The sequence below is a fragment of the Stigmatopora nigra genome, unplaced genomic scaffold (assembly GCF_051989575.1).
Source record: "Stigmatopora nigra isolate UIUO_SnigA unplaced genomic scaffold, RoL_Snig_1.1 HiC_scaffold_29, whole genome shotgun sequence".
Lineage (NCBI taxonomy): Eukaryota > Metazoa > Chordata > Actinopteri > Syngnathiformes > Syngnathidae > Stigmatopora > Stigmatopora nigra.
Window position 1 is genome coordinate 1,622,988 of NW_027551608.1, and position 26,180 is coordinate 1,649,167.

At 42.2% G+C, this 26,180-nt stretch overlaps 1 protein-coding gene and 1 long non-coding RNA gene across 9 annotated transcripts in view; one reads left to right on the forward strand and one right to left on the reverse strand.

Moving 5' to 3' along the window:
- Positions 1 to 16,313, reverse strand: part of mtmr14 (myotubularin related protein 14) — an 80,553-nt gene extending 64,240 nt beyond the window's left edge. The window contains exons 1-4 of one of the 8 annotated variants that reach the window (XM_077711758.1): positions 15,945 to 16,313; positions 15,484 to 15,869; positions 3,936 to 4,084; positions 3,350 to 3,458 (exon numbers count right to left, since the gene is read on the reverse strand). In XM_077711758.1, the coding sequence (XP_077567884.1) occupies positions 3,350 to 3,458; positions 3,936 to 4,084; positions 15,484 to 15,612 (387 nt within the window). In that variant the 5' untranslated portion in view covers positions 15,613 to 15,869; positions 15,945 to 16,313. Of the gene's footprint in view, positions 1 to 3,349; positions 3,459 to 3,935; positions 4,085 to 4,179; positions 4,195 to 15,483; positions 15,870 to 15,944 lie in introns of those variants that run through there. The other 7 variants (XM_077711756.1, XM_077711757.1, XM_077711753.1 and 4 more) reach the window with 7 other exon arrangements.
- Positions 15,974 to 23,330, forward strand: LOC144192924 (uncharacterized). The gene is made up of 4 exons (XR_013325501.1): positions 15,974 to 17,109; positions 17,279 to 17,435; positions 21,053 to 21,240; positions 21,311 to 23,330. It is a non-coding gene; the product is annotated as an uncharacterized LOC144192924 (long non-coding RNA).
- Positions 23,331 to 26,180: the final 2,850 nt, after the last annotated feature.

Sequence of the window (26,180 nt, forward strand, 5' to 3'; positions counted from 1 at the left end):
ATAAAACCTACCACGAGGATCATACAAAGATGGACCGAGGAGACCAGCATGGTACTGAGGGACTGTTTTGAGACAACCGACTGGGAGGTGCTGTGCAAACCACATGGGGAAGACATCGACAGCTTGACCCACTGCATCACAGATTACATTAACTTCTGTGTGGAGAACATCGTACCCTCCAAGAAGGTCCGTTGTTACTCCAACAATAAGCCGTGGGTCACCAGGGATCTAAGGGCCCTCCTGAACAAGAAGAAGGGGGCTTTTAGGTCTGGGGAGAAGGAGAGTCTCAAAACGGTCCAGAAGGAGCTGAAGAGAGAGATAAGGAGGGGAAAGACCAGCTACAAGAGGAGGCTAGAGAAGCAACTCCAAAGAGGCAACACCAAAGAGGTCTGGAGGAGCTTGAGGACCATCTCGGGCCATGGAGGCAACAGTGGGAGAGGCCCGGAGTCCGGAGACGGGGAGTGGGCCAATGAACTGAATCAGTTCTTTAACAGATTCAGCCCTGCCCCTGCTCCCCTGACCCCCCAGACCAGAAGCAACTCTACCCCCTCGTTCTCCTCTTCCTCCCCCTCTTCCTCCCCCTCTTCCTCCCCCTCTTCCACCGGTCTCTGCATCACTGTCGATCAGGTGACAAAACAACTAAAGAAGATCGAGGCAAGGAAGGCTACCGGTCCGGGCGGCCTCAGCTCCAGACTACTGAGATAGTGTGCGGATCAGCTTGGCACAGTGATTCAGCATATTTTCAACCTCAGCCTCAGTCTGCAGAAGGTCCCCACCTTGTGGAAAACTTCCTGCGTGGTCCCAGTCCCAAAGACTGCGAACCCCAGGGAGCCAAACCACTTCAGGCCGGTAGCACTAACCTCTCACCTGATCAAGACACTGGAGAGGATCATCCTCAACCACCTGATCCCCCTGATGAATGCAGAGCTGGACCCTCTGCAGTTCGCCTATCGTCCAGGCATTGGTGTGGAAGATGCTACCACCTACCTGATGCACAGGTCTCTTTCACACCTGGAGAACTCGGGAAGCACGGTGAGAATGATGTTTTTTGACCTCTCCAGTGCATTCAACACCATTCAGCCGGTCCTTCTGAGAGGGAAACTGGAGGTGGCTGGAGTAAGGAACCACCTAGCTGCATGGATCATCGACTTCCTCACGAACAGACCACAATATGTGAGACTCCAGGACTGTACGTCTGATGTGGTAACTTGCAGCACGGGGGCCCCACAAGGCACAGTGCTTTCCCCACTCCTCTTCTCCCTCTACACGTCAGACTTTAAACATAATACAGACACCTGCCACCTCCAGAAATTCTCCGATGACACCGCCATTGTTGGACGAGTGACTGACGGGAACGACCTGGAGTACAGGGGAGTCATCACAGCCTTTGTCGACTGGTGTAGACAAAACCACCTGCACATCAACACCAGTAAGACAAAGGAAATGGTCGTTGACTTTCGGAGGACACCTCAACAGACCACTCACGTGAACATCCAGGGTAAAGACATTGAAATCGTGGAGAACTTGAAGTACCTGGGTGTTCACCTCAACAGCAAACTAGACTGGTCCACAAACATAGATGCCCTGTACAGAAGGGGCCAGAGCCGCCTCTACCTGTTGAGGAGCCTACGGTCCTTTGGTGTGTGCAGGTCACTGTTGAGGACCTTCTATGACACTGTGGTGGCATCTACTGTGTTTTATGCAGTGGTCTGTTGGGGAAGTGGGAGCACGGAGAGGGACAGGAACAGGCTGAACAAGCTGATCAGGAGGGCCAGCTCTGTTCTGGGCTGTCCTTTGGACTCTGTGGAGGAAGTGGGAGAGCGGAGGATGCTGACCAGGATGAGGTCCATCATGGACAGCACCTCCCACCCCCTGCACGAGTCGGTGGAGTCCCTTCGAAGCTCCTTTAGCAGTAGACTGCGGTACCCTCACTGCAGGAAGGAGCGCTTCCGCAGATCCTTCCTCCCATCAGCAGTCAGGCTCTTTAACTTAAAAAAGGCTGTGGGTTAGGACCTCCTGAATTCGGATACAGTATACATGTGCTTCTATATATATGTATGTGTATGTATATGTGTATGTGTATGTGTATGTGTATGTGTATGTGTGTGTGTATGTGTGTGTGTATATATATATATATATATATATATATATATATATATATATATATATATATATATATATATATATATATATATATATATATATATATATATATATATATATATATATATATATATATATATATATATATATATATATATCTCAGCAACACAGTTACCTATTTATATATTTATTCATGTATTTATTTATTAACTTACTATTAAGTACCTATTTGTGTATAATGCCTTTCCTATTCCTGCATCCTCACCCTCTTCCTATTGCAACAAAGAAATTTCCCGATTACGGGATGAATAAAGTTATCCAATCCAATCCAAATAACTATCTCGAGGAAGATCAGAAGAAATGGACGCATGTGAATTAAATCTAAATGGTAGCTGCAAAGGGTTTGAATATTGACTATAAGATATCTTAGATGTTTATTTTTAATAAATTTGCCAGAAATTTTACATTTGTTTTATTGTCACGATGGGTGCTGAATGTACATTATGAAGGAATAATATTAACTTTTTAAATTTTGGAAAATGGCTACAGTGCCATACAGTGTGTGAGAAGAATGACCGGATGTTTGGTCGCTGGTCTTTTGGTCGCCGCTGTTTTTGTCCCCGTTGGTCGCCGGTCTTTTTGTCCCCGTTGGTCGCCGATCTTTTGTTCGCCGTTTGGGTTAGAGTTAGGTTTTAATATCTAAGTACATTTGACAACACTAACCCTTACCCTAAAGGCGACCAAAAGACCGGCAACCAGCGGGGAGACAAAAGAACGGCAACCATTAGACCGGCGACCAAAAGACCAGCGACCAAATGTCCGAGCACCGTGAGATGAGGTTTGAATAATTTGCATACCCACTGTTACAGTGTACAATACAAAACCCCCAAGGAATTGTCCATAGAAATGTCATGTGGTGGTTAAATTGACTTCAGGGGTGCCCAACTCTGGTCCTTGTGGGTCCCTATCTAGCTTGTTTTCCATGTCTCCATCCACCAACAGCCCTGAATCAAATTATCAGGATCATTCACAAGCTTCTGGAAAGCTTGCTGATGAGTTGATCATTTGATTAATTTGTGTTGGTGGAGAGACTTGGAAAACAGGGGCCCTTGAGGACAGGAGTGGGGCACACCTGACTTAGTCAATAATTTCTGGAAATATATTTTCAAGCTATATCAAGAGAGGTGCTTTACAAAGAAGGTATGGAATAATTGAAAAATGATTAGTTCCCATTCCAAAGCCATACCTTGCCATTGTAAAGAATGACAGGACAGACGAACCTCCCTCTGCATCGGGCCAGTTTACTCCGGTTAACCAGATCCTGAAGTTTACTGATCTGCAGTGTGCTCCCAAACCTGTAAAGGCAATGAAACCTTTAGAGGGCATTGAATTATACATTTTTTTTTCTTCAGTACTTCTTCAGTCCTGGTAGCAAGCAGAAGACAGGGAGTGCCTTCTGCTTTCGAGTTTCAGTGTGGATTTTCAAATTTTTATGAACTTAAAAACAGGTAGGGATGTATCGGTAGGTATCGGTAGATGGATGGATGGATAACAACAACAAAACATACATACATACATACAGACACACACATACATACATACATACATACATACACCCCCACACCCACCCACCCACACCCACCCACACCCACCCACCCCCACCCACACACCCACCCACCCACCCACCCACACCCACCCACCCACACACACCCACCCACCCACACCCACCCACCCATGTATGTGTATGTGTGTGTATATATACACACACACACACGCACACGCACGCACACACGCACACACACACACACACGTTTTCCAGATTAAAGTAGTACCTGTCTCGATCAAAATCCGTGCATTCATACTCCAGGAACACTATCCGCTGTGGGTAATGGCCACAAACTTCACCGTTGGCATTATGAATTATACTGTATTTGTAATCTCTTGCAAATAACTCCAGACAACATGTTTCTATTGCCTCCATCTGAAAATAAAAATAGGTTAACAACTCTTAGTACAATCCTGTTTATTAGAATTGGTTACCATCAAGAGCAAAAACAATATTTTGTTATTGCTTACCAAATTCAAAGTGCCGGCCCGGGGCCAAATCTGGCTCGCCGCATTATTTTGTGTGCCCCGAGAAAGTAAATCATGGGTTTCTATTTTAGGATCAAATTCAAATGATGATAGATGTACAGTACATTTCCTGATTTTCCCCTTTTTAAAATCAATAATTGCAATTTTTCAATCCATTTTTTGTGTTTTTAGTTCAAAAAGCATTTGGTAAAATATAAAAATAAATATAGAAATATTGTCCTTTTCCCACTTTAATAAAGTATTGTTTCCATTTGAAATTTAAAAAAAACATGATTAAAAGACAATTCCCAAAACTAAGATAAACATTGCTTTAGATCTATAAAAACAGACTATTTTATGATTTTTATCCAGTTCTTTTAATCCAGTTTTAAAAAGTAAAAAAAATCTAGATATTAGATCTAAAATGGTCCAGGGAATGGAGTTGACGTTAATGCGGCATATGAAGTAACTCGAGTTTGTCACCCCTGGCCTAGCTGTTGAATTGTGTTCTATCCATGGCTTCAGTCCATGCAAGCGTTCACACCCGTATTCTGTTGTCATTCACATCAGGCCTTTCCTCTGTATAGCTCTAATATGCTGTTTCTTTGAGTATTGAGAGTATATTTTAGGGTTAAAAGCTGCGAGCACACGGAAGTCAAATGCCTCGTCACTCTCTTGGGATGTTTTGAATGGATTTACTGTCATGCTTGGAATGCACGGGGAGGCTATATTTAGGGTGAACGTCAGCTGGGTTGATCACGATAATTTGCGTACTGGCAAGAAATAAAACCAGTCACTCAAGCGGTCAGGGCCATACAAAATTTTATTTAGAGCACAAACAAGGCGCACCGACCAATTGGGTGCATCAACCATTTTAGAGAAAACTTCACTTTCAGTGCACCCTACAGGTGTGAAAATACAGTATCTTTTGGAGCATGAAAAAAAGGCTTGGATGGAATCCTATAAAGGTGTGATTGGTTTGTGGTGTGAGATCGACCAAAGAGTGTACCAATGAACATCCTGCATTAATATCAAATAATCAGACCACCAATAAGAGTGGTTTCATCCCTTGGGCTGATTGGTTGCAGAAAAGCCAAATTCATCATAACCTAGCTAGATAAAGCAACAGACTGACTCAAGTCGTATCTTTATAGCCGGGCGATCTACCAATATTACCGTATTTATTCAAGTATAATGTGCACACATGTAAAATGTGCATCCATAATTCGTGACTAAAAATTGCTATAAATTTCACTTTTTCTCAGCTCAACCAAGGATTGCACAGGTACTGGTAACTGACAAATGCTGAAGACATTGCCATGACAGCGCATTTATTCACAACATATAGTACAAAAACCTGGTAAAACAAATTACAGTCATACCTCTACTTCTGAATGCCTCTAGATTTTTATGCAAATGATTCCCTCAAAATATGAAAAATGTCCAAGTTACAAAACCCTCGAAAAAGTACATGCATTCTTTATCCGTTACTTTATCTTCAAAATATTGCAGCAGATGCATTGATTCTCGCTTAATGAAAAATGAAATGAAAATCAGACATAGGCATTGTCGTCATCATTGACTTGACAAAAAGCCTAGTAGTCATCATACCCTCAGCAGCGTATGACGAAATTGTATAGTGCTTCTCCACAAGTTCGTCTGCCCAGGCAAGACCCAATAATGACATATTCATACTTGTTAGCTCTCCGCCTCCTTGAGCGCCATCAATCCGGCGACTGCAAGTTGCCTCACCGATGCCAACAAGAATAAGATGGATCACTTACCTCTCAATGTCTTCTTACTTACCCTCCCTTAGTCAGCCTGTAGAAGGCAGATCCACGCCAAACGACCTTCCTGTTTCTTCACTGCGACTTAATTTCATAGAAGGGATTTGTGTTGTCGTCACGTCTCGTGTTGCTGCAGGTTCAGAGTCCTGATGGCTGTTGGGAAAAAGCTGTCCTTGAGCCTGTTTGTCCGTGCTTTGTAGGACCTGTAGCGTCTGCCAGATGGAAGCAACTGGAACAGGCCGTGTCCTGGATTGTATGGGTCCCCAACAATGATCCCGGCTCTGCTGAGGTACCGGGGGTTGGCAATGTCTTCCAGTGATGGCAGAGAGCAGCTGACGATCTTCTGGGCAGTGTTAATCACCCTCGGCATGACTTTTTTGTCTGCTGCCGTACTTCCGGCATACCACACTGTAATGCAGTATCCCAGGATGCTCTCCACAGTGGCTCTGTAGAAGGTTGCCAGAAGCTTGGTGTTCAATTTGTTCCTCCTCAGTAACCTGAGAAATTGGAGTCGTTTCTGGGCCTTCTTCACCACCAGTGTGGTGTTTGTAGACCAGGAGAGACTATCCGTGACATGGACTCCCAGAAATTTAAAGGACTGGACCCAGTCTACACATACTCCGTTAATGAGGAGTGGGGCCAGGTCTGTGCTGTGCTTGCGAAATAACAGGATTATTTCTTTAGTTTTCGTGGTGTTCAGTGTGAAATTGTTCACCGAGCACCACAAAGACAGTTTGTTCACCTCATCTCTGTTGGCCGACTCATCCCATTTGAGATGAGTCCGACCACAGTGGTGACAAATTTGATGATGGAGTTAGACTGGTGGGTTGGAGTAGTCGTATGTGTACAGGAGTAAAAAAGAGGACTCAGTACACAGCCTTGAGGGGATTCAGTGCTCAGTGTAATGGAGGAAGAGAGGTGGGGACCAAGTCAGTTTGTGGTCGGTTGGTTAAAAAGTTCTCAATCTAGCAGCATATGGAAGAAGATAGTCCAAGGTGGGAGAGTTTGTCAGTCAGAATGTCTGGTATTACAGTGTTGAAGGCTGAGCTATAATCAATGAAAAGCATCCTCACATAATTCCCTTGGTGCTCCAGGTGGCTCAATGCTGTGTGTAGAGCCACGGCGATAGCATCCTCAGTGGACCTGTTTTCTCTATAAGCAAACTGGTGAGGGTCAACTGAGGGGGGATTGTATTTCTGATGTGGCGAGCCACCAACTTTTCAAAGCACTTCATGATCACAGGCGTGAGAGCAACAGGCCTGTAATCGTTCAAGCTGTCGATGGTTGGCTTTTTGGGGACAGGAATGATGGTGGCAGATTTCAGGCAGGCAGGAACGATGGATTGTTGCAAGGACCGATTGAAAATGTCCGTGAAGACTCCAGCCAGCTGTTCAGCACAGGTATTGAGACACTGGGTCTGATTTGTCAGCCCAGCAGCACAAATCAGAAAAAAACAGCGCCCCCGATCTTCCCGTGAGCAGCGGAGTGATCACCAAGACTACATCTCGTTGGCAAGTGGTCGTGCGTTGTTCTATTGTGAGGATATTTGTGTGCATCAATTTCAGAATATTTTTAAGGGATTACAACAGCAAACAGCCCATCGATAGCTAACGTGAGGGTGGAGGAGTGGCAAACAGCTAACCCGGCCAGTAGGTATAAAAACATTAAACGTATGTTTGAGTGTGTCTGTATATATTAATCCAAGTTAATTTTAATTTGTTTGTTCGGTTACGAGTGCATTGTTGTGGAAAGTCCCCCGGAACCTCCTGGTATGTAGGTACGACTGTACTTGTTATTCATTTTGTGACATTAATAATTTTATAATTATTTTCTCTCATTTTTGCGTGTTTCTCACATCTTTCTCACCAAATTGAGACATATTGACCAATTTTAAAGGGTTGGTAGATGAAAAAGTTGGTAGATGAAAATGAAAAATGAAATGAAAAATCAAACATAGGCATTGTCGTCATCATTGACTTGACAAAAAGCCTAGTAGTCATCATACCCAGCAAAGCGTATGACGAAATTGGATAGTGCTTCTCCACAAGTTCGTCTTCCCAGGCAAGACCCATTAATGACATTAGATGAGTGTGGGCCGTGGAAAGGAAATAGAGAATTTACATATAAAATACATTTCTACTTGTGAAAATTTCAAGTTATGAAAAAAGTTCTGGAACCAATTAATTACATAAGTAAACGTATAAAAACAATTCTCAAATGGAATTTGGAATTTTAAATCCTTAAAAAGGTAATTCATCATCATAATATTTAAATACATTTTTTCAGTCTGATTCATCATCATAAGACTCACCAAAAAATGTGTTCCATTCTTTTATTTAAGTGTGAGCGCCAGCCAATAGAATGGGCTCTCGTGCTCCATCTGGCGAACAAATACTGCCGAGGGGACTTTTTTAGCAGTGGAAAGCAGTGTTTCACCGGGATTCGTTAATAACGAATGCTTCATTTTTTGGTACAAAATGTTTCGTGTTATACTCGAATAAATACGGTATGTTGTCAATCTACAAGTACACGATGAGCGACATGTTGGGCACACCTGCTCTGGCGTTTCTCCTAACATTTGGAACAAGTGATGTCCCAATCCAATACTCAGTGTCAGAAGATGATACGATTACTTGTGGCACACTGAACAATATGGGATTTAGTCACATGATTGGTTCTCTTCGCTCAGTGTTTTCTGTATGCTTTTGTAGGTTTGAGAATGTCATACATATTAAATTTTCACAAAGACTTTTCCTTTAACGTTTTTGGGTGTTTGCCAGATGCTTCTATGGTATAATGACTTTCAATTAGAAGCATTTCACAAATATCAAAAGCTTTTCTTGAGAATTTCATGTGAGACATGCTAAAGTGTTTAAGTTATTAAGCCGAATAAATACTTAGTCGACCGGATAGCCAGCCGAAGGACGTTGCGCCGTTACAGATAACAACATTCATTTAGAATAACATGGGCATTTATTCACGGCCAAACACACTCAGAACAGTACGTGTGTTGGGTTTATTCTGTATTACTATTATAAATATAGTTGTATTGAGTCATTTCTTTGTTAAATCATTCTCTTATTATTCTCAAAGTGTTGCAAGGTCATGAACTGCCGCCTAGTCCACTCTCACATGGACTTCTCCAAGGATTGTAAGCTACATCCACATACCCAGTATCGGGCTGAGAGGGTTGTTGATCGGGCAAGGACTCGATATCTACCATTTCCAGCAACGGAGCCCATAACAAAGATATTGTTTCTGCCACGTCCATAACACTCGTGACGCACTTCGGGTTTTTCTTTATGTAATTATTATATGATTCTTAGGTCAAGGAAGGCATAATTGTTCTAATCTAAATGTTGTTTAGGTCTAGTCTCCTGTTTTTGTTATTGGTAAAATACTTTGATTGTTATTGTAGTCCCAGATGTTGTTTTTACTCGTACGTGATGGAATGATCAACAACTCTGTAAATTGTTTTGATTCATGGCAATAAGAGTCGTACGAGAACGTCTATTCGGGGAGACGTTCGGAAGTTGTAAGCGGAACTTGCTGAAACTCTCCCCTTCGGAGGTTTTACCTGTTGTTATCCATTTCTATTTAATTAAATGTCAATAATTGAATAAGATGTCTGCCTGCAGTTATTGATAATTACGGACGAAGGTAATTATTAATGAACCTAACAACGTGACAGAAGAAAAAAGTAGTTATAACAGTAAGTACTATTATTACAGTAGAAAAAAAGTTGTTATGACAGTGGATACTGTAATGAAATTGTAATCCTACTCCAGAGAATTTGCACCAGCATAGAAAACATTGAGATTAATCTTTGAATTAAGGTTCTCAGCAAATCATTTTGAATATATATTTTGAGTTGTTAGAGAACAATACCTGAAAATGCTATTGAACACTCCTAGTGATGTGTTCCAATAAGAACAATATTTTAATTTTAAATAATTTCCAATTATTTTAGGAAAAATATATTCAAAATAATTCAAAATGATTTGCTGAGAACCTTAATTCAAAGATTAATCTCAATGTTATTTATGCTAGTGTAAATTTTCTGGAGTAGGATTACAATTTCATTAGTTTCCACTGTCATAACTACTTTTTTTCTTCTGTCATTATAGTACTTACTGATATAACTACTTTTTTTCTTGTCACGTACTGTTCTGCGTGTGTTTGGCCGTGAACAAATGGCCTTGTTATTCTAAATGAATGTTCTTATCTGCAACGGGCCGTATATGGCCACATACGGCCCGCGGGCCGAGGTTGAAAAACATGTACACACGTACGACCGGGGGCCGGCGAGCACGTCCTTTGGCTGGCTATCCAGTCGGCTAACTATTCATACGGCTAACTCTTGTTCGGCCAGATGCCCCCTGGTCTTTAGGCAAATCCACCGGCCACGATCAGGATTGGAAGAGACTCCAATAACTTTGCCCCAGCTATCAGATTAAGCGGACCCTCAGGGGGGGTGTCTCCCCTGCCCCAGCCAAGATCATACTGGCACAAAGACTTCAAAATTGCCGGCCAAATAGGTGAACCAGGCCAAAAGGACAAGCTGACATTCTCCATCCTTGTTCATCAAATTGAAAATGGAATGAAGGGAGGTGATGTGGAAATCCTTGATGCTGTTATCAGGACTATCTCTCCCAGTTTGCAGTGAAGTACGTGGTCTCCAGAGTGAGTGTTAGGGTAGATATGCAGCCTCTCTTGCTGGACTGTAAGACTTCAGATGAGCTGTTACTGGAGGGGTTAAATATAGCCTGTGCTAATGAAGCGGAAAGGAGACATAAAAAAGAAGTTTAGAACTCCGCACATGTTAGCAAGGTACAGTCAGAAGACCTACGACCTACAAATTCCCCCGTAGAAGAAAAACCAAAAATGTCTCCAGAGGTACAAGTGGAGTTGACTGAACGTCAGACAAGTGTTGCTTCTCTTAAAGATCTCAGTGCAAAAATAGCTCAGATTGAAAAGACAGCAGTCTATGTTCCAGCCTCAGTCCTACCCCCCACCCTCAGTTAGAAGACCAGCGATGGACCCAGCCACCTTCTGCTCAACAAAATTACTACAGCCAGCGCCCAGCACCCCACTGGAACACTAGCCGCCCTGCCTATGTCCCAATGAGCTTGTCAGCAAGGAGGGCCAGATGTAGAGTGCACACACTGTTATCGGTGTGGGAGTGGAGAACATTTCCAAGCTGGATGTAATATCTGAAGAGTCAGACCACTAAGAGAAGCCCTTTTTGAACGGCTAGTAGTTGCCCCTGCGGGACGAGTGTCAACCATGAACAAGGAAATGTCCCCTTCGACTCTGCCTTCCTGACAGATGTGTTGTTCAGTGTCAGATGCAAATGAGACAGCTGCTGTGTCAATCAACTCCATACTGTTACGACTCCCCCTGGGGTATGATATACCAGGGAGTCGCAACTATCACAGCAGACAGGTTCGGTCAAAGATGAGTTCGGACACACACTGCAAGTAGCCTTCAGTTATTTTTATTTACAATAAAGTCAATAAAACAGACTATGGGATAACATAGGGGAAGCACGAGATATTAAAGTGGCACCCTCAAATAAACACGGTAAAACCCCTCCCAGACAGGTGTCCAAATGAACACCCACAAAAATACAGGAAATAAGACCGAAGGATGCCACTGTTAAACTGATGTAATATAATCTAGACAGGGGAATAACTGTCTAAATGCACAAACTATATGTATACCCAAAGGTGTCTAAACTTATCTCAAGTCCCCCTATGCAACCCAAAATCATTAACAACACATACAAAATATACCAGGGAGTAACATACTCACAAGCCTGCAACTCAGCAAGGCATCAAGGCATCAATGGCAAGGGCAAAGGCAAGGGCAAGGGGTGAACTGACAACTGAAAAGGCTTTAAATAAGGGCAGGAGGGATGATTGGGGAATTAATTACAGCTGCGTTGGCCTGGGCAGGTCTCTGTCACAGGGGTGGAGCCACAGTTGCAGATACCTGTAAAGAAAAGAAAGCACACACCTCCTACATAGTGTGTGTCCAGGCAGCCAGCCGTAACACATACCAAAAGAAGAAACTATAGCAGAGCTAACTCAGGGAAGGTGTGGTTTGTGTGCTTTGTGGCACACCCAGTCTACTGTCCATCGTCAATCCTCCCAGCAAACAAAAGCAGCAGGTGGGAACTCAGCAACACCTGATGGTGGAACTTGCCGATTCAAAGGCAAAGATCAGACGACTTAGACAAGAGCTAGAAGTGAGGAATGAACAACTGCTGGACAACAGACACGAGCAGGAAAACATGGGAGGAGAAATAAAGAGGCTCCAGCAGGAGAATTTGAAGCTGCTTGTAGAAGCCCGTGCAGCCTGTGCCTACCGCGATGAACTGGATGCGCTGAGAGAGCCCGCAATCAAAGCTGACGAGCTGAAGAGTGAGGCGGCACGCTACAGGGAGAAAATGCACAAGATGGAGTTTTACAAGACCAGAGAGGAGGATCTCAAAAAGGATAACAGAATACTGCAATAAACTAAAGAGGTGTTTGAGGATTAATTGGCAGGCTGGAGGTCACGCTCAGATCAGATCCACCAGCTGGAGAAGAACACTCTGCTGCTGAAGGCCAAGAGCTACAATATGGAAAAAGGAAGGGATGCAGATCGTAAATGCACTGAGGAACTACAGGATAAAATTTGACTTTGTAGTTAGCTCAGAGGAGGAGCATGGAGTCTCAGCACCTAGGATGGGAGATAAAACAACTATCTAAAACAGGGGTCTCAAACTCAATTTACCTGAGGGCCGCAAGAGGCAAAGTCTGGGTGAGGCTGGGCCGCATCAGGATTTCCACAAGAAAAGCGCTGATAAAACATTTCAACGTTATCAAATAACTTTATTTTTTAACAAAAAATAATGAATTAAATAAATTAACTTAAAGATGAATAAAAAATAAATCAATAAGTAATAAAATAATAATAATAACGAGAATACAGTAGATATACAGTGGCTGGCTAAGTAGAGAAAACTAATTATTTTTATTTTGTTTCAAATGTCTGTATTAACAGCTCTTTAAATTTTAACTTTCTGAACTTTACTTCTTGCTGCTAGAGACCTGGCAGCGCTTCTTCTCACATAGCTTAGTCACATTTGGCTTGAGGGAGGAAGAAGTGGAGACCCTCACTAGAGCTTGAAGATGCTCATCAGTAACCCTTGACCTATACTTGGACTTATTGAAGTTCAAGGTGGAGAAGAGTTTCTCACACAAGTATGTGCTCCCAAAAAGGCACATGGTCCGCTTGAAGATTCGGGAAAGTTCAGGGAAGCTGGGGGTCAACTCTCTCGAAAAATGTCCAAGCTAGTCTGCTTCTCCACTCACCTCCCTGAACTTGGTTTTGAGTGCAGAGTTGCACTGCAGGTCAATGAGCTCCATTTGAAGCTCAGGAGGGGCATCTTGCACATCAAATGAGAAGGGGTCCGCAAACATTTGAAATGTGGCTTTGTATGTCTTGAAGTCTGCAAATCTGTGATCAAATTCCTCCTGCAGCTTCGAAATGGCCTCCACATATTTCTCACCACTGAGTGGTGTGCCTGCATCCACAAGAGCCTTGCATGCTGGGAAATGGAAAAGTTTTGTCTGAGAGAGCTGGGCTTTCCATAACAAAAGTTTAGTGCAGAATGCTCTCACATTGTCATAGGCAGCACTGACAAGTTGCCCCTGGCCTTGTAGCTTCTTGTTCAGTACATTAAGCTCATGTGTGATATCAACAAGAAAAGCTAAGTCCATGAGCCATTTGGGATCACTTAGCACAAGAACAGCAACCCCGTCTATCTCCATGAAGTCTTTTACTTCTGCTCTCAACTCAAAAAATCTCTTCAACAAATTTCCCCTGCTGAGCCAACGTACCTCAGTGAAGTAGAGCACATCCCCATGTTCAGACTCCATTTCCTCCAAAAAAGCACAAAACCTTCTATGCTTTAAGCCCCTGGATTTGATTTGGTTGATGCATTTCACAACGACAGACATCACATTGTCAAACTTCAGGCATCTGCTGCAAAGGGCTTGCTGATGGATAATGCAGTGCAGAGCTATGGCCGACTCCACACCCTCCTCTTCCAGTTTTTTTTTTGAACAAGTGCTACCAGTCCATTCTTCCTCCCAATCATTGATGGGGCTCCATCAGTTGTTATTCCAACAAAGCTCTTCCATGGCAAACCGGCATTCTGAATGGCATCACACAGCTTGTGAAATAATTCCTTAGCGGTGGTCTGCCCATGCATTGGAATTATTGTGAGCAACTCCTCCAACACTTCAAAATTGTCATCAACACCACGGACATATATTGCGAGCTGGGCAGTGTCTGTGATGTCTGTGGTCTCATCAAGAGCCACTGAATATACACTGAAGTTTTGCGCTTTCTCACAAAGTTGACCATAAATGTCACTTGAAAGTTCAGAAATGCGCTCTACCAAGGTGTTGGCAGAAAGGCTGATGTTGTTGAACTGACTTTTTTTTTCTGGACAGACAATATGAGCAGCCTGTAATATGCACTTTTTGATAAATTCACCTCCTGTGAATGGCTTGCCTGCCTTGGCAATCAGCTCACAAACGGCGTAGCTAGCTTCGACTGCTGCATCACTTTCTTTTGTAGCCTTCTTGAAAAAACCCTGTTGCCTCAGAAGACTTGTTTTAAGACTGTCAACCTGGTTGGCCCTCTTATCTCCCTGGTATTTGTTGTACTCCTCAGCATGTCTCGTAGCATAATGACGCGGGCCGCGGGTTTGAGATCCCTGATCTAGAACTAATGACAACTTTCAAGGACAACATAATAGTTTCTTTTGTTATAACATGAATTTCACTCTTTCTACCCGTATTATTATACGGTGTACTGTATACAGGGGGGTAAATCTTTTTTAAAATGTTTAAAAAATAAATAAAAAAAAATAAAATTTAATTAAATTTGAATTAAGCATTTTTGAAGGGGAATCCCGACCTCGCGGAAATTCACTTATGGCTGGTGGTCCCGGTCCCCAGTAACCGCGATAACCGAGGGAACACTGTATTGCATATAATCCGTAATAAAAGCTTTTGAAACTTGTGAAATGCTTCTATTTGAAAATCATTATAACATAGGAACATCTGGCAATCTCCTAAAGACCCTGAAGGAACTGATTGTGTGAAAATTTAATTATTTTATCATTCTCAAAACCTTTGGGCATAACTGTAACCTGTAAATAAATAACAAGGTATCAGCAGTCAAAGAGAGAGAAAAAATGTGTATGCTGATTGGACACTTAAAATTTCCCCTATGTATGAGTGTGGTGTGAATGGTTGTTTGTCTCCTTGTGCCCTGTGATTGATCGGCCACCAATTAAGGATGTCCTCTGCCTCTGGCCCAAAGTCAACTGGGATAGGCTACAGCACCCCTGTGGCCTTAGTGAGGATAAAGCGGTTCAGAAAGTAAGATAAGAGGATTGGGCCATACCTATTTGGAACGAGCATAAAGCACAAAAACAGAAGACAACAAAAAAACGCACCCGAGGAGTGACTTCTTTTGCTCTGTACTGGGTCTTCGAAAACAAGTCTATCAAATCCACAATTTGTTCGTCCTTTCTGGCTGACAGCCCAGTGGCTTTGAAGTCGCCGGCAGCAGAGCCAGCCATCATTTTGCCTCGAGCCCCGGTGGGGGGCTCTAACCTGAAACAATCTCCTTCAAACACCACGACTCATTTTCCAATGGAACTGTAAGTGTGACCAGGGCATCCCTTCAATGCTAGTCTCTCTTGAAGGAAATAGTGCCCGGGTGTCTTTCTGAATGCAGGGCAATGGCCAACTGTTCCTCTTTCGAAACAGAGCAAGCCAGAAGGAGAACGCTGAACCTAGTTCCCGAGATTTAAATGGGACCTCGTTTAGCTCCGTATGCCTATGTTGGGAATAAAATAATTAGAAACATTCATTCATTCATTTTAAGTACCTCAAATAATACCAAAATAGCTACCTGTTTCTAAAATAACGTGGAAAATTGGCAATCTTGCACTTCCCCAGTATTTGAGTTGGGAATACAAGCGGGTTATGTTTTACAATGTCCGGCCACACTGCGGTCATGTTAACGTGAACATCCAGGATCCGTTCAGGCCTGTCACATTTAATTGACGTCTAGACCTCATGTTTGATTTGAAACGATGAATATAGCTGTAATTTTACACAAAACCAATTACAAGACGGTAGCTCAGTGGAAATTTAAATTAGACAGGAATGTAAAATGCTTCAATCCGCAATGCGTAAATGTGGTAAACAGGAAGTTGGTGTGTATACGTGTTACAGTAGGGCTAGATGTCTAAAAGAGGTGTTGGCGGCGTAAGTAACTGGCGGCTATCCTGCGTTGACTATAACGTGATTTTAACGTATTTTCTCCACAAAATAAATTCAAATATCTGAAATCTTGACTGATTTACACATGAATTTCTTCATAAAAACCTGTATAAGCGTGATTAAATAGGCCTGGATTTTAAATGTTATATTTTGAATTTAATATTTAGTAACACTACTCAATTTCTGAAGTTTGCTAAACCGTTTTAAAATTGGATTCAAACTGAACAAATTGTCTTTTGACGAAAATGTTGTCTACTGAATGACTCTGATGCAAAATGGCCGACAAATGACGACACCTATCCCTGTGACCTTACGAAGTGGAGTTTACATCTAGTTTTCTTATAATATACATATGCATGATCAATTTCAAATTCGATATTCCAGACTATCTTTTCAACGTAAATTTGGCAAATGTCGCTGGTAGATTCCTTTTATGTCTAATGAATCAAAATTATGATCTACAAATGTCCTAGTTTAAAAAAGTTTAGAGTTAAGTAGATTCCTACTTGCAATATGAAGCACGAAATGGATATGCGTCAGTGATCCCAAGACCCCATTTCAGATTATAAAATAATGTATTTAATTTTCACGCATGCACGCACTAACTCACTCATTCATTCATTCGTTCATCCATTCATTCGTTCATTCATTCTGTCATTTTTCATACCACTTACACTCAACGGTTGTGGGGGTTCCTGCAGCCAATGGGCTAGGAGTATAGTTCAATTGGAGTGTCTCCTGCACGGGACCCATTGTTTGGTTGGCAAAGGCTCCATCAACCCGTGACCCATGTGAGGATAACCGTACGGAAAATGCATAAGTGAAATATGGTTTAAGGGGGTTTGTACTTGCATCGTACAGTGAGAGAGAGAAAAAAACTGACACAAAAAGTAAAGTGTTTGGTCACTATGTTTCATATACGGCGTTACATAAGAAGTCTTCATCTTCTGCTTATCCAAGGTCGGGTTGCGGGGGAAACAGCTTCAGCAGGGAAGCTCATACTTCCTCTCCGCAGCCACTACTGAAGAGCTGATTCAGGGACGATCCTAGGAGGAAGACAGTCAGTCTCCCAGGCGTCTCCTGAGTTGGAACACCACACCGGGGAGGCGTCCAGGAGGTATCCCAAAAAGATGCCAGGGGCATCTAATGTGGCTCCTATCAATGCGGAGGAGCAGTCCATCCCATGCATTTGTATGTTTAAGGCTTGTATAAGTAACCAGCATTGATTTGTACTGAGAAAAAAAAACATTTAATAGAGTGGAGAGAATACATACAGTACTGTATACTAAGAGTATACTAAGAGTATACTAAGAGTATACTAAGAGTATACTAATAGTATACTAAGAGTATACTAAGAGTATACTAAGAGTATACTAAGAGTATACTTCGAGTATACTTCGAGTATACTTCGAGTATACTTCGAGTATACTTCGAGTATAGTTCGAGTATACCTCGAGTATACTTCGAGTACTACACTTCGAGTATACTAGAGTATACATGAGAGAGAGAGAGAGAGAGAGAGAGAGAGAGAGGGAGAGAGAGGGAGTGAGAGGGGGAGAGACAGGGAGAGAGAGGGAGAGAGAGGGAGAGAGAGGGAAAGAGGGAGAGAGAGGGAGAGAGGGAGAGAGAGGGAGAGAGAGGGAGAGAGAGGGAGAGAGGGAGAGAGAGGGAGAGAGACCGTGAGAGAGGGAGAGGGAGGGAGAGAGGGAGAGATTTACAGTTTTTTTCATCCTAAATGATGTGGCACTACTGTATGGAATCATTCAATTGCTTTGCAACCGTTGTGCAACGTTCAGTATTTGGGTCCTGCTGCTTGATATTTCTGTTTATAAACAGTACTGACGGTCAAACGATTCAAGTTGTATTCCCATGCAATGCTCACCACTTTCTCACGCGCATCAAGCTTCTTTATTATAACCACTTTCGTTTCAAATGAAATGGCTTGCCTCTTCCTTGCACCTCCCTCACTAGAAGCCATTCGCTTTTCATCAACCATATTGAATCATGAATGCACGAGATATTTAATGATAAAAATGAAAAAGGTTCTTTGCGCACTGGATATATGTTCACGCACTTCTGCACTGCAACAAACTGGGCAGAGGATGGTGGATGCTGAGTGAGCTGAGTTCTTACAGCGCCTGGTGTCGGTATTAGCGGCAGAAAGAAGCACTACTCGGAAAAAGGCGTGCAATACAAAATCTAACTTACGAACGTTTTTGACAACAACGCAATGTGCAGACATGTTCGTATTTACCATTGTTCATAATTTCAATGTTCGGAAGTAGGGGAGCGTCATTACAAACAGCTAAACTGATAGCATTAACGGGGGTGTTTAGCTTAATGGAAAACATGGAAGTTATTTTTTTACAAACAGGTAATATACTGTGAGGGGGTGCGTATCTGTTTCAATGTGTCACAGTTTTTCCGTTATTGCATTATTGGAAAACAAAGAGTTAATGTGAAATATATTTGTATTCTTATATTTAGTCTTGCACCCTTTTCACTGTGATGTATGTGGAGTACAGAATGTATTATAGTCACTAGGATAGAATTTTGCAGAGCCTATTGGAAAGTTTCATGATGACACCTATGAATTAGGGGCGTGTCATATACCAAGACACGCCCATTTCTTTGTTCACCTCTTCCAGCCTAAAGTTTGTACCTAGGTCAATTGACCCTTTGTTAATAAAACTAGCTCTGCTGTTGGGGGTAGGTAGGGATTCGAACTGGTCACGCTGGGGGATGGACTCATCTCCCAGTGCTGGCTATTCTGACACCTCCTTCAGCTGAAGTCTTTGAAAATCTCATCAAGCCGACTCTGCGTGTGCTACCTCTGATCCGAAGTTATTGAATGTATATGGTTTTAAACCTGACATTTTCTGGTGCCGATAAACCCGGAGATTCATTTCTGAATTTCTCGGACCGCGGTGGACTGAAAACCAAGATTTCTGACGTCAGCTACTCTTACTTTGAAAGAGAGGGCCTTTTCGGTCGATCGCGGCCCGTTTGAAGAAGGAACCCGGCCGGAGAGAGGATGCACGCACAAGACACGGTAGGGCTGTTAAAAGTTTATATATAACAAGGCTGGTGAAAATCCCGTTTTCAATTCGTGAAAGAGTCGAAGTAAAACGCTCCAAAAGTGGGAGATAAGGGATGCATACATGTGAGGATTACGTATGTCGTTAAGAAAATTAAAATAGAAACGCAAGGTATGCAACGGATGGACGCTTAGTCGGACGAGCCAACTAAGTGTCTCCAAGAGGTGCGCCAGTGACGCGGTGTTTACCTAAGGTGGGGGTTAAAAGTCCCCCTGTGTTAAAAGGATTTTCAGAGATTGTTCAAAATAAAGGGAAACCTTCCAAAAATACAGCACCTGATGAGCAAAAGTGCAAGATAAAAGTAATCTTCATATGAAGTATAGATATATCAACCGGAAGGATATATATATGAACCGAAAATACGCGCAAAATGAGAGTAGAAACGACTAAGAAAGCTACTTAGGCGGATAAATAAGCTTAGAAAACAAGTATTTAAGAGATAATAAATTGAGACGTGGCGTCCCTAGAACAAAAGAAGAGATGCGAGGGGGGTAGAAGAAAGGATGAGCACATGTCAGGGAGAAGATGGCCGACCAAAGTGGCGCCGCGAAACTAAGAAGAGCGTAGCTCAAATGCTTATCTTCCACCAGTTTAACCTCCCCCGACGCAGCTAGAGAGAAGAGAGACTACAATGGATAGATATGTAGCTAAATTTTAATTTGATGCCTGTCTATTGGAAAAGTATTGAGTAAGAAAGTTTTATAGGAGATGATTGGCAAACTCCAAAGACAATGGAATGTTACATTTGATAAAAAAGACTACTAGTTTGGGATATTTTGAATTTCAAACAATTGAGTTTAATATGCAATGCGATACACATTGTTAATTGAATTGGGACTTGATTAGTATGCAATTTATGAGTAATGAGTTTTAATTGCCCTAAAGGACAACTATGCTAGAAAATATTAACCCTGATAAACAAGGGGTGGTTACAGTTTAGTGGGTTCAATTCTTTTCAGAATTATAAATGTTTACATTTGTTTCTGGATATTAATTGATGTGAATGTAACTGTTGCAGAGAGCGGGAAAGCTGTTTTCTGGAGGAGAAAGCAGCCTGGTTTGCTCTTTGTATTTTTCCTATTTTTAGCATGATTAGTTAATTTGTGTAATTGCAGGAAAGGAAAAATCAAATATAGTTTTTGAGGTTAACATGGAAGCATTGGTCGAAATAGAATAACAGCTAGTATATCTACTTTTGAGTGATAAGACATTTAGATTTTCGCAAACAAAGTGATGGAATAAGTAAGATTGTTGTGATTTTTGTTCGTTTGAGAATTAAGCCCAACCAAGTGGCTGTATGCAGGTGTTGAGCACGCGCTAAAGACGACAGCAGCTAAAGCAGCAGCGCAAACACTTACTGCACAGTATTCACAACAACAAAAACTGAGTCAAAAACAGTATTCATTGATATGCAAAACATTGCATCACATAAGGTAGAGATGCATCTATACAGAAAGAACACAGAACAGTCTGCAGAAGACCTGTACACAGCTAAAGGCCTAGCGTGCCTACCAAAAATTATTCCAAAATTGAGCCATGGATTGAACCATGTCTCAACAGGGGGGATGATGGACATGGTACAGTGTGTGTTCCATGTCCCAGAGGTCTAAATACCTACTTTTAATTTTTTTTGTAGGAACTGTTTGATTTGTTGCAGACATGGTGTGCAAGGTAACCACAGGCCCAGACGAGGACAACGTCCAAAAGAGTGTGGGACTGGTAGAGGAAACAAATGTTCATGGAAGACCATTCCAAAATCCTCTATGGGAAGGTGAAACATGACAAAAGGCTAAGGGCAAGGCAGATCTACTCACAGAATGGATGGTAACATGTTTGGAGAAGCTTGTCCAAAGAACAGGCAAGCTGTCGTGATCCCCTTTTGTCTACTTTGCAGGAGGTGGTGAAGCCAGGTGACTGGATCCTGATCCGAGTCATAAAAAGGAAGTCCTGGTTCTCTCCATGATGGGAAGACCCATTCGTGGCCCAACTCACCAACCTCCACTGCTGCAAAGATGGCTGAAATGTCAAAGTGGATTCACCAATGCCAGGTCAAGGTAGTTCGAGACACAGGTGACTCTGAGTAGATTGGAAGTTGGACGGTGTCAAAACCCTTGTCCGTGAAAAACTCATCAGTCTACTCACCTGCCACGAGCACCCCTCACTTAACCTTGAGCTTCCATAGACTTTGCACCTCTACACATAGGCCACAGTGAAATCTGTTACCACTCACTTCACAGTGACTGTACTGTCAGTGACTGCCTGGGCGTGTCTGAACGCCCCGCCCACAGAGACTCTAGTTGGAAAACAAGATGGTGACATACTCCTATCACAGAGGAGAGTGAATTGGTATGAAAAGAACAAACTGGAGAACTACTGTGAAGAAGATGTGTGGTATCCTGACATCCTGAATTCACTGCGTCTAGACGTCACACTTAAATCTGCAGTTAGGCAGATGAGATGCATTCTTTTTAAGGGTAATGAACATAACAGTAAGCGTTAAGAGACCAAAATCAGTGCAATTCAAACCACATGATTCAATCTGGGGTGGTGGTGTTCCACGTGACTATAGGTTGTGGTCCACCCCCCCCCCAAAAAATAAACCATACTGTCGCAACTTTGCCAAATCCGAGTGGGTAAAGTTATGTAAAGACATTGAACTGTTACATGAGTGTGGATTAATCAAACTATCGAGCCATACAGGGTATAGCAGATTATTTAAAAGCCCTAGGGAAATGGAGTTGCAGGAGGATGGAGTCATGGATGGAGATGCGTGTGCCATGATGGGAGAACACTGCTGCACCTTCATCCCAGATGAAACCAATACATGACTCGGGCTATAGCTGAAATGAAAGCCTTGGCCAACACGGGTCATGGTTCTCAATTGTGTTTAAATTTGCAACTCACTCACTTGCGATTTTGTTACGGTTCTGTATTTTCTATGTATGAAAGTTATGATTCGAAATACTTTCTAGCACATGTTGGTAGCTTACAATGACATACTGTATCACCGCGTGGCAAATCATAATGGAGATTCTCCCACTCTTTCAAAGTGTGACGAGTCTCGGTATGTCGAGTGCTTCGGGTTATTGTACTTGTTTTGACTTAAAAATTGTGTTCGCTCATAAAGAGAGACGCAGGCGGATTTTTCTCGGATAACCCTAAAATTACCTCACGTTTTACGCCTCTGCCTTGAAAAGTGATTTTATTGTTTTATGATGTTTATATTCTAGAACCTGGATAGGAGGGATATAAATCTATGTATTTCATGAAAATTCTTTCAAAGTAACTATAGGGGGGAAATGTGGAGTATGGAATGTATTATAGTCACTAGGATAGAATTTTGCAGAGCCTAGTGGAAAGTTTCATGATGACACCTATGAGTTAGGGGCATGTCATAAACCAAGACACATCCATTTCTTTGTTCACCTCTTCCAGCCTAAAGTTTGTACCTAGGTCACATGACCCTTTGTTAATAAAACTAGCTCTGCTGTTGGGGGCAGGTAGGGATTCGAACTGGTCACGCTGGGGGATGGACTCATCTCCCAGAGCTGGCTATTCTGACACCTCCTTCAGCTGAAGTTTTTGAAAATCTCATCAAGCTGACTGCGTGTGCTACCTCTGATCCGAAGTTATTGAATGTATATGGTTTTAAACCTGACAATGTATTAAAAGTTACTAGAATAAAATTTAATTTACACCTATTGGTTAAAATGTGCACTACACCTTTTGCACTCCCCCTCTTTCATTTGTATTAACGCCTCCCATTTTTTATGACTTGTCTTATCTCTAATAAAATCACTGTTGAAGCAGCTTTTTGGCGGGAGATCGTTTTGGGGAGCCTGGAGAGCAGTCACACTCTCGGGCCTCTGAATGGTCCACTCCCCTGCCTCTGCAGACGCGGCCTTTGACTTTCATTCTATCTGCCTCAGCGTGTGTTCCTGTGTTCGAGTTTATTTAAGTGTTGGCCAGTAGCCCCAACAGTTAATCACAGCCATGTTGACTGACTAGGGCGGCATTTGAACTTCAAAAACAAATTTCTATTTGTAGATGTGTGGCGTGCATATCTAATACGTTATTACCTATTTCCTTCGGCAATGATTTTCACTGATAGGACAGCAAAATGGAGTGAGCTGCCAAGAAGCCCCACTGGAGATGGCGGTTTCCATCTGTGATGAAAATTTGCAGGCCAAATGGTTTGTCCTAGCGGAGGAAATATGCTTTAGCATAGGTCATAGTGATGACTTTAAGGATATTACGGATTGGATAAGCATTGATCAATTGATACAACCAAATGACGTTGCTTTCTATTGCTTTAACGGCATGCAAATAAAAGAACTTTAGCATAAAATTCATAGCATTGCGATTATGGAGTTAATACGCCTGAATGTTACAGTGATAACGATTGGCATTAACAAGCTCAGATAAGGGGGAAAGGAGCAATCATTCGAATTCCAAAATCTGGCTAAGAAACAGATTAAATCTGTCGCTTTGGGTTTTGACAGGATGCATTTGCGCATGAATTCTGGAATATTTGGGGGATGGGGATCCCATATCTATAAGAAATTCGAGGGAAATGTGTAAATAGGCTCTATTTGCCGCTGAATGCCCAAATTCTAATGAGGCCTTTCATGGTATGATGGAAGTGATGAGATTATGTCTATGTTCAAAAATAGCATCTCCAAATTATAAAATAGCAACCTTGGAGTGACGCTTTAGGTAGATGGGTTGTCTAGGAATAAAATGGGATGGGCAAAATTTGACCAGAATACAAGATACATTGACAACTAGTAAAACAAACTCCCTGAAGGGACCTTAAGAAAATGGAGCAAGAGGGATATCTTGATACCTATTACAGTGTTCCCTCGCTACTTCGCGCTTCAGCTATCGCGTGCGCAGAGCTCCACAGATTCTTTTGGGGGGAAAAAATTAAAGATATTAAATTAAGATTATAAATTACATTATCTTGGAAGGTGTGGAAACAAAATATTCAATTAGAATTAGTAAGTTCATCATTTTACAAATTTTAAAACACAAAGAATGCACGTATGTGCAAAGCATCATCGGGGATCACGGAAGCATCCCGGAAGCATCACGGGGCATCACGGGCATAAACGCAAGCTGATTGGCCAGCTGAATGCTCACTGAATATACTCGACTCCCCATTGGCCCATTCACCACGGATGTCCATTCTCTGTCCACGCCTATCTCGTGCTATACAGTACGCTTCTCGCCAAGTTAAGCGTAAAAGTTTTGTGAAGCCCTTCGTGATGCCTCCCAAACACTCTCCATGCACTGGTTATTTGGATCCGTGATTGTAGGGCGAAGCAAATCAGCTTGGATGGAGACTTAATCCGAAGTAAGGCTAAATCTTTGTTTGATGCCATGGTGCATGCGAGTGGTGACGACGACGTGAAAGTTCTGGACGAGGAAGAAGACGTTGACGAAGGTGATCCTCAGCCCGGTGCTTCAAGCCAGACTAACCCACAACCGCGTACGGCTTTCGCTGACAGCAAGGGCTGGCTTGAGAGGTTTAAGCGGCGAGTAGGACTAAGGAACGTGTCGCTGCATGGAGATGCAGCCTCTGCAGACGGAGCAGCAGCGAGGCGTTATGTTGAGGATGTGTTTCCGGGAATGATAGAAGAAAATGGCTATGTCCCGGAGCAAGTCTTTAATATGGATGAAATAGGACTCTACTGGAAGAGGATGCCGTCCCGAACATTTCTTCTCAAGGACGAACTTCAGAAGACAGGTTTCAAAGCCCACAAAGATTGAGTGACTCTGCTATGATGTTTTTGAATTTCTGAGTTTTCTGAATAAAAATTTACATTTATTTCATTTGCAGTTTTTTACTCTATATATATATACTATATTTGATTTTTTTGTATGCACCAACATAAAACCTGCATTCTAATGTGAACAGCATATTAGCCTGGTGGTGGTTTTGTGCACGTGTTATACGTTTCTATAAGCATTTTTGATGGTGCCTGCCTACTTTGCGGATATGCAGCTAATGCGGTGGGGTCCGGTCCCCATTAACCGCGATAAGCGAGGGATCACTGTATTGGTTTTTGTTGGGTTTATTCTGTAATACTATTATATATGTGTGCATTTAATCATTTTTGCATGAAAGCCTCTTCAAATTTTCTGAAGAGAACTCGGGGTCGTAACAAGTCATCTAGTCTTCGTGCCAAGGACTGTTGATATGACATCTCACTCAGTCCCGGGCTCCGAGGACTGTTGATCTGGGTTTGCAGCGTAGAGCCGTGAAGGACTCTTAATACCAGCAGATGGATATCAATCACCCCCGGGAACAATTGGATATATGTTCCTACATAGTGACACCCTTCTCGCTTCTTTAAGGAATTGATATGCCGAATGAAGGCTTGATTGTTTAAATTCAAATGAAATTTGTTTTTAGTTTCCTCTTTTTATTATTATTAAATACCTTAATTTTTATTATAATTGCATATGTTGTTTTTGCTTACGCTGTTGGATTAATTAATAACCTTTTAATTGTTTTGATTTATGGCTTTAAAGCCGTACGAGAAATGACTCTTCGGGAGGATATTTCGGATACCGAGAGGAAGTCTGGATGTATCTTCCCTAATAAGGTTGCTTATCAAGATGCCTATTTAATTAAATGTCAATAATTGAATCAGATGTCTGCCTGCAGTGTTTGATAATTATTTTAAAGTGTAAATATTTAATGAACCTATCAGTTTTCAAAGGAAAAAAAACGTTGTGATGGAAATGCCAAACATGTT